Source organism: Corylus avellana, chromosome ca3, assembly GCF_901000735.1.
Source record: "Corylus avellana chromosome ca3, CavTom2PMs-1.0".
NCBI lineage: Eukaryota > Viridiplantae > Streptophyta > Magnoliopsida > Fagales > Betulaceae > Corylus > Corylus avellana.
Genome location: NC_081543.1, coordinates 1,417,387 through 1,426,509, shown reverse-complemented (window position 1 = coordinate 1,426,509; position 9,123 = coordinate 1,417,387). Strand labels below are relative to the sequence as shown.

Genomic DNA, 9,123 nt, shown 5'->3' with positions numbered 1-9,123 from the left:
CTCAAATATTCCTCAATATATATTTTAATTTTTGGTTTTGGTTTTAATTTTCTTAAATTTTTTTATTGTAAGTAAGATATGTCACAATATAATTGGTACTCACATTACGAAATAACAAATTTTGTAAACTTTCTAATAGAGGTGTCTAGTCCAGAAATTTATTTGTGTTTTACTGTTTTTTATCTATTCAAAAAAGTTTTTAATAAAAAAAATAACCTTAGGCCTTGTTTGGTAAAGGTCTTAGGGATTTTTTTTGTTTATTTTTTTAATAAAAATCGATTGATGTTGAAAAAAGTAAGAATGTTTAGTATAAAAAAATTAATTTTTTTTTTTGTTTTGTAGTAAATTTTGTATTTAAATAATAATAATAAATAATTAATATAATATAAAAAATAAAAATGTTAGAATTTGAATTTTTGAGAAATAGTATCGGCCTTTGCCAAAAAGAGCATTAGAAAGATAATTGAACACTTAAAATCAAGAAGCTAATTGAACATCTGTACTAACTTTGCATTTTTCCATTTTCTTGTAGAGTTGTGATATTTAAAAAGGACATAAATTTGCTATTTAATTACATGTATCTCTTAACACGTGAACACATATTTTTGTCTAGACTTTCAAAGTCGATAAGGTTTTGCCGTAACAACAGCAATGTCGCCTAACTCGCCTCTACAGTTACTACGGCAAAAAAAAAATTTGAAAAGGCCAAACGACGACGGTTCCCTCTTTTTCAGTGCATAAAATTGTTAGCGAAGGCCAGACGGCCAATTCCGTAGGAGAGAAGGTGCACGAAGCTACGCCATGGCGCCCCACGATCTCCGCCGTCCGTTCAAAAGACCGGCGATTTCCGATCAGCAGAGGCGCAGGGAACTCTCTCTGCAGCGCCAAGCACAGAATCGCCACGACGCCCAGCACCACGCCCGCCGCTTAGCCTCCACCCTCCTCTTTCTCCAGCCCCCACAGTCCGACCCCGAAGCCGATCCAGAGCCCGATCCGGAAATCGCACCCGAGCCCGAATCCGAGCAAGTAGCTTCGCCAAGTGAGCTCGATGTTCGGGAAGCCTCGAAGCTGAAAGGGGCCCAAGCTCGGAAATGGTTCGCTAGGCAGCTGATGCTTCCCGAGTGGATGATTGACGTACCCGATCAACTTGCTCAAGACTGGTTCTCTTCTCTTTCTCTATCGTTTCCAATTAATTGATTTTTTTTATTCCTTAATTGTTATTACTTTTTTGTTTGTTTATAGGTATGTATTTGCAAGGCCTTCTGGGAAGCGATGCTTTGTCGTTTCGACTAATGGTACCACAGTTAGTAGATTACGGAACGGTTCAATGCTGCACCGTTTCCCGTCTGCTCTACCCAACGGAGCTAGGACCAGAGACGCTTCAGGCTCTGCCCAATCATACACTATACTGGACTGCATCTTTCACGAGGTATATGCATTAGGATTACCATTCATTTTTCTTAGACCTTAATGTGTCGTGTCGGAAGGTTGTGTCAGCCTTGATACAAAATGTGAGACTTAATATAACATGTCAGATCGAATTGGAGTCAACAATGTAACGACAAAGTTTTTCACCAAACTAGCCTATTAAACTGATATATGTTGTTATTAGAGCGATAGGGATCCTAAACTTATATATGTTCTTAAGGCAATCAGAGGGATTCCTCGTAATTGTAAGAGGCGTCAATGGGGCCTACTTGCCCGAGCAAATGCTCGGACAGGTTGGCCCCTTGCTCGAGCAGGTGGGCTCATCAGGACCTCTAACAATTACCTACTTTGATTGCAAGGGGTAGGACAGTCCAGGGATCTCCAAATGCAGGAGATCCCAATCTGTTTTTAGAGTACGCATGCATTTTTAACTTTATCAGTTTAATAGACTGTATTGTCAGAATTTCTTTCGACCCAATTTGGAGAAAAACTTTTTTCAGAATGTTATGTTAACGAGACCTTGATATAAGACGGAAGAACAACTTGGGATCAACAACGTTATAGATTCCATTACACGTGAAACTCAAACACATACTAGGTGTTTTCTTTTATTGAAGAGTTTTGTGATCAAATTTGGGTTGTGGATTGCAGGCGGATCAGGCTTACTATGTGATTGACATGGTTTGCTGGCGGGGTTACTCGCTCCATGACTGCGCGGCGGAGTTCAGGTTCTTTTGGTTGAACTCTAAGCTTGTTGAGACTGGTGCTTTTGACCCGCCTTCCCAGTATCATAGGTACAGGTTTAGTCTGGTTCCAGTGTACAATTGTGACCAGTCTGGTCTGTCTGCGGCTTATACAGAACCAGTCCCTTACGTGAAGGACGGTTTGTTATTTTATAACAAGTAAGACCCTTTTCCTTGATAGGCTGGCCAATGTTATATGCTTTGAGTTTCTAATGTTGCATTGGTTTATGAGTAACATTATAGGTCAATGGTGCCTGTAAGTATGTTTTTTCTTTTATGACTTGCTAAATTGAAGAGTTACCTGTTTGATTAGTATTAGGAAGTGCTAGGGCCTTGGTTGGGTGTATATGCTCTTTTGTAGTGTCATTAGGGCTTGGTACATGTTGGGGTTCATTCTGGACTGGCATTTAGAGTTAAGTTGATGTTTTTCTTTTCACTGGTTTATTGTGGAGATGTGCAAATTGTTGAACTGTGTCCATGATTGTGCTCTTCGTGCTTGTGATAGTCTTAATTTACTGCTTTCCAGTTTGACCTTATGATTTGGGCACAATAAACCGTGCTAAGGGAGCATATGAGTAACATCTATACATTTCCAGTCACTTTACAGCATGTGTCTATTATCGTTGCTGATTGCAATTTGCAACGGTGTATTAATACATGGTTTTCTCATTGAACCTAATTTTATTATATGTTGTATTTGATCTGTTATGACCTATTCAATTCCACTTTGGGCCTAATGACGTCATGGGTGAGTTGAGGGTTCATATCTTGCTGTGTTAGTTAATTATCAAGCAAAAAAGTGTTTTTTTTTCCTTGTCCTTCCTAATTCCATTTTCATTTTTTTTTCTTAGGCATGCACATTACCAGACTGGAAATACACCACTAGCATTAGTCTGGAAGGATGAGAATTGTAGTCAATATGTCATTGACACAGATAGTAAAGGACAGGTTCCAAGCCAACAACAGGTATCTGGTCATTGAGCTCTGTCCGATCGCATTAACGTTAGAACTTATGAAGCTTGGACATGGATTGTTGACTTGTTTTTTGAACCCTTGTATCAGGATGCCAAACACGGGATCTTGTTTAAAATGTGTTTCTTGGCAGATTTTTATCATGATACACCTCTTGCTAAGTAGTTTATGGACCAAAACTTGTACCTTTGAGTGGTCTATATAAATTGATTCGCTTTATTAATTAGCAATCTTTTGTCCTTTGGTAGTAAACCCCTCGCATTGTTTTCTCTACAGTTTTTCTATTGCATGTTTCGTATTGTATTCTGGCCAGAATGTTTGCACCAAAGAAAAAGAGCACCACTCCTGCCCTCAGATATTGCTTCATGTTGAAATGGATATCACTGATACCGTTACTGTTTTGATGAAACATATTTAAATAAGTTCTGACTTGGGTTAATTCATCGATTGTTCATCTTATTTGATGCTTTGTGATAAGAGATTATTATGTACCTGCAGTCTGGTGGATGGACTTTGATAAACAGTTTTTGTCGAAAATGAAATATTCCATTGAGCTAGGTGATGAACATCAATGTTCTTTTGAAAGTTTGATCTTGTAGCCTAGGTTGGAGAAGATACCATCCAAATTCATTAGATTATGTTCATAAAGCTTTTTGAGAAGTTAAATGTTTGCATAAACCTTATGAAAGTATCTATACACATGTATTATGAAATATAGCTGTATATTGTGATTGGTTGATTATTTATTATTATTTTTATTTTTATCAGGTAGTTTTGGAGCTACAAGATAATGGGAACTTGACTACCTCAGATGAACCTCATGTGGTGTTTGGCTGCTTAGATGGGGACTTTATGCAAAAGGTTTGTTTATTTTGGACTTTCAAATGATGATTAGCCAACTTGGTGCATAATGTGATGAGTATTGGTGTCAACTGATTCAAGTGATTGTCTTTACATACTAAGTGGTTGTAATGCATCCTCGAAAGAGGCTTGAAAATTTTATGCATCCATGTATGAGGGAATTTTTATTTTGGTCAGTGGCAAGATGACAAGTCTCCATATGATTTTCTTCATTATTTTTGTTTAACAAGCCAATTCCTTTACTCTGTTTCTTAAATTTCTCCAATTTTCAGTCAGGATTGTGTTCTGGAAATCTTCTGCGTTTCGCTATCAGTAATGGAGGATTGAGTTTTCTGGATGGGAAGCTTGAGAAGGCTGATTTACATTATCTTGGCAAGTCCAATCGAGCGCGTGCTTTTGCAGATAGTTACTCCAAGGTTGGTAGATATTAGACATTATCACTTACTAAATGTCCTAATGCATCTTATATATATATGAGTACCTAGTCAAAATAGATAACAAATGTCTCACAATTTGCAAAGAAAAAGCAATAATGCTGTAAAACAGTACTTTAAAAACCGTTTAGGAGTTGGCATAGATTCTTATGACTGAACCTTCTGTAAGGGGAAGGTCATGTTGCTGTTGTCCTATTAAGCTTGCTTATCTATGCCCTTTTTGTGTCATGAAAGCGAAAAATTGAAAAAAGAAAGATTGTTGCCTTAACAATGTTCAGCATGTTTGCTCATTGAATATATGGTCTGATGAAAAGATTGGAGGAGCTGTTGTTCCTCAGTTGTTCATTCTCCCGTGTAATTTGTAGTTGGTACTCACAATCCTGCGGCTTTGGTTTCTGGAAATAAAAATGTGCATGCCTTTATATAATTAGCTAGTTTCTATATTTTATTAACCCCAAAAGAAAAAAAGAAGCTAGGGCCTCTTCTTGTACCTGCCCCTTTGTATAAACCAGTTTACTTTAAAAGCTTACTCTTGTGCCTTTTTGGAGTTTACACTTGCAGGTTATGTTCCAATATATGGCTCGGCATTCTCCTCTAAAAGTTGATGATCTGCTAGCATCTATTAGCTCATCAATTGAACAAGAAAACAAGCCTTCTGATGAGGAGATGGTTGGTTAATGGTGACTATCAATTATACTGATAGGAGTAATTTTTTTTTTTTTTTGTTAGCTTTTGCCTACTAAGGGATCATTGGGGTGCTTCTTTCTCCCAAAAGCTTCAATCACTTGTGTTCGAGTATGGCTTGCCTCCAGGCTCCGGTGAAAAAATACTGAAAAATTTATTGTGAAAAAGTAAATGGTCAAAATTGCAAGATTTGGAGAAAACTCTAGTTTATTTTTTTTCACTGGAGGCAATTTTGATAGTTTAATTTTTCACAGGAGGATCTCTAGTGATTTTTTTACTAGAGGCAACCCAAACTCTAGATGTAGTGGTCAGTTTATATGCTTGTATTTGTATGTAAGCCTTCCTTTTTCAGCAGTGTACAAAGCCGTATGTTCTCACATTTGTAACTTTTTAGAGCATCTATAGCAGCAATAGCCATTTTAGCTACTCAAAAAGTGCTATTTTTTTTTTTTTTTTTTTTTTTCGCCTATTCATTTTTCAATTCAAGTTTCAATAAATTATCTATTTTACTTTCTACTTTCTTTAAATATTATTTTTCATTTTTTTTTTGTTCTATTTTTTCTACCTCTATTTCTCACTCTCGCTCACTCTTCCCTCTCCTCTCTCTCTTCCTCCACAACATGGATGAGCAAACAGGAGCAGAAAAGTTGAGTTAAGAAGACGTGTTAAACTTAAGCCCATCTTGTGAAAGAACTCAAAGACAAAGAAACCATCCGCTTTGGGGTGTTGAGAAGCCGAAAGCTTAAAAATCAACACTGCTGCAAATTGCAGGTTACCAGATTGGAAGAAGTATATCTCAAGATGGCCCCAATCGCATGGTAGCTGACGCATTTGACTTAATCCCAACAAAGCAATAGAGAAAGGAAATTGAATAAGATCTCCCTTGTGTGAGACAGTGAGAGCCAAAATAAATCTAAACCCATTTGGGAATGAGATCTCAGACTGAGAAACAATAGAGAAAGGAAATTGAATCCAAATCTTCCAACCGGTTCAAAACCCTCTCTCAAATCATGAGTCCAAACCCTCCTGGCTTAGTAGATTGTTCCGGTTTCGGAACTTTGTCTATGTTTACTGCCTCTTTTAGCAGCACCAGTTGCTCTGAAGGCTAAGTCATATATTTGACTCATTCTCAACTTTTTTTAACGGTTGCTATTTCTCGTGTTTTATTTTCTTGTAATTTTCCATTTTCCCTCCTCTCCACTTTTAATAGAAAAAAAATAAAACACATTGCATGTGCCTCAATGTGTTCCTTAAATTATTATTTTTTCAAAATATCTCTATAATTTAAATATTATTATAGATTTGTCTACTCTGTTGGAGATATTTTTAACGCTTTATTTTACCTTTCGAAATTGTTTCTTTAAATACACTTTGGTCCAACAAAATTGTTATGAGGCTCTTAAACTTCAACATTCTCTTCCTATGATTTTCTTTTTATTTCCAATATTAATTGGTACAACATGATTTCTTAAACAAAATCTTCAATTGAGCCTTTTGATATTGGTCGTTTAGTTTAGATGAGGATCCACTACAATTGGCTGTCCAAATTGAATGCCATTTGGCTAGATCAATAGAAAGACGAGTTATGGCATCTACTCGCCCCGAGCGGTCTCCTCTTTGTGGGGCTACCCGAATTGTGTGCAATTCAGGTGCCAATGGTAGGGGATCCCAATTGATGGCTGCCCTATGATAAAAGCTATACAATCTATAATAATATGTCAAAAAAAATAGCCTTTATTGCTTCAATAACAACACAGTTGCATCAGTGGAAGGTCTGATACTTGAGCCTAATTTCATCGGGCATAAGTTTTCCTCGTATAACTTTAAGATACAGATCAAGCAGCCAGAGTGGTGCGTGCACAACTGTCATGTACACAAGCCAAGATATCTTTGTATTCCCTTGAAATGGTGAAGGAATCATATACCTTTCCATCACTACTTTTCTTGTACTCGAAAAGGAGATAAGAGTGATTGAAAGCTGTAAGCTTGACGAAGCCAAAGTCAAGGTCTCTGAAAATGCTCCAGTCAGGTGTTACTGTGCTGAAAGTTGATAAGTGGTGACCTCCCCCTCCAGCGACAACATGAATTGTTCCATTCATGGTGCCTGAATAATGTGACGTCTCTGAATTGACACATTGATTCTACACACCACCAGCATTGACAAAAAGGAAAAAACAATTAGAGACGCGGCATAAAAGTAGGGGTAATAAGACGTGGAGATTTTACCTGGTAAATGGGGCATGTCCTTTCATAGTTATGGACATGGCCGAAAAATGCAATGTCTACCCTGTACTTCTGCCAAAGCTTCTGCAAGTCATCCCTTCCCATTGGCTCTTCAAATGAGCCCTCCTCGGCGTAATACGCATTGGAGGAATATCCAAGAACACGATGAGCAGCAAAGATCAACCATGGTTGTTTCCGTCTATCAGCTGATGCAAGGCAATGCTCAATGAACTTGTACTGTTCTGTTCCCTGCCTCCAATCGTGCTCACTATCAGCTATACAGAAGTGAAACATGCCATAATCTGTTGAATACCTGCACAATATTTCGTCAACATTTTCAAATAAAAAACAAAGGAATGTTGGGAAAATGGACCAAGCTGATCATCTCTTGGACAAGTTATGACAGGAATTTACCAGAACTTAGCTCTGTTCTCAGCAGGAACATAGTACATGGTCTCAGCAAGCACACCGCATTCCCCACCTGAATCTGTAAATTGATAGAAGGATCCAGAATCTGGCCAATCACGTTCATGATTGCCACTGCAAGGTGATCACATAAAAGATTCTTTAACAAGTGTTATCAAGTAACTAATTTCATGTATGGAAGGAAACAAACAATGAACAGTTAATTAGTTAGTTGCACAAACCTTGCAACCATATATGGGACAGTTGATGCAATGGGCTCCACCTGTGCCGTGAATTTGTCCCACTGTGAGACATATCCATCTGAATACGCCATATCTCCTATATGGAAAACTATTTCATAGTTTTTCAAGTCCTTGATGAGTTGGTCGGTAGTATTCAGTGCACCTGGGCTCTTATTACCGTACTCATTTGAACCATCACGCTCAGCCTGAAAAATACAGAAACTCAACTTAGCTACCAACACAGATGCAAAGTGAAGGGCGTGCATATGGGCCTTAAACTCCTAGCAATGGTTCTCAAGCACCCTTCTGAATGCTATTTCCCTTCTAGTTCAGAAACCAGTAGATGACATCTTTTAGAAGCTTCTTTTGCCCCAATTTTGCAAACTGTATAAAAAATTCATGAGCCTAACTCATCTCACAAAACCGATTCAATAAGAGAGGATTGTTCACCCCTTATAAACATGCTCAAGATGTTGTCCACAAGCAATGTGGGATTATTCCTCAACACCATCCCACACTTGTAGGCCGCATCTCTGTCAATCCAAACTCGATGACAGTAGCTACCTAGGATGGGTGTTTCAATTCAAACCCATCTTAAAGAAATTTATGAGCTTAATTCATCTTATAAAACCGGTTATAAAGGAAGGTTGCTCATTCCTTATAAAGTTGCCCAAGGTCTTGTTTACGGACAATGTGACTTTATTAATCAACACCGTATACATTATTTTCATTACGTGAGTACTCAACACTACCTGCCCCATGTCGCCAAATATTATTACACGTTGTAGTGAGTCCTGTCCAGGATATGGGGATGATTTGAAAGAATAGGTTTTGCTCCAGACACCTGAACCATTGGATAAGAAATGACCCATTCTGTAAGTGTACCTGCAATACCATTATAACAATGGTCAACATATATCATCAACACTTCAGGATACTTTTATGTCAAGAAAATGTAACTAAAAACATACACAGCGTTCGGCCACAAATTTTTTAAGAAACTTGTGTGTATAAAACCCTGATCACGCCAGCCTACTGTCCTTGCAGGTGAACCTGCAGAGTTACAAGGAAGTCTCATTATGCAATGAAGTCAAGCACTTTCTGCATCACCAAATGGCTCAAGCATGGTAT

General features: G+C 37.8%; 1 protein-coding gene and 1 pseudogene across 1 annotated transcript; one reads left to right on the top strand and one right to left on the bottom strand.

Moving 5' to 3' along the window:
- The first annotated feature begins 745 nt into the window (after positions 1–745).
- Positions 746–5,555, top strand: LOC132176627 (uncharacterized). Its single transcript, XM_059588888.1, has 7 exons — positions 746–1,160; positions 1,243–1,429; positions 2,080–2,330; positions 3,023–3,137; positions 3,912–4,004; positions 4,277–4,420; positions 5,000–5,555. Exons 1-7 carry the CDS (start codon positions 802–804, stop codon positions 5,114–5,116), a joined length of 1,266 nt encoding a protein of 421 aa, XP_059444871.1. The 5' UTR covers positions 746–801; the 3' UTR covers positions 5,117–5,555.
- A 1,402-nt stretch (positions 5,556–6,957) lies between these two features.
- The window catches only part of LOC132173476 (probable inactive purple acid phosphatase 27), a 12,858-nt pseudogene continuing 10,692 nt past the window's right edge, over positions 6,958–9,123 (bottom strand).

Coding starts and splice junctions, on each gene's coding strand:
- LOC132176627 (XM_059588888.1), top strand. CDS start 802: ATGGCGCCCCACGATCTCCGCCGTCCGTTCAAAAGACCGGCGATTTCC. Junction 1,161..1,242: donor GATCAACTTGCTCAAGACTG/GTTCTCTTCTCT, acceptor GTTTGTTTATAG/GTATGTATTTGCAAGGCCTT. Junction 4,421..4,999: donor TTGCAGATAGTTACTCCAAG/GTTGGTAGATAT, acceptor TTACACTTGCAG/GTTATGTTCCAATATATGGC.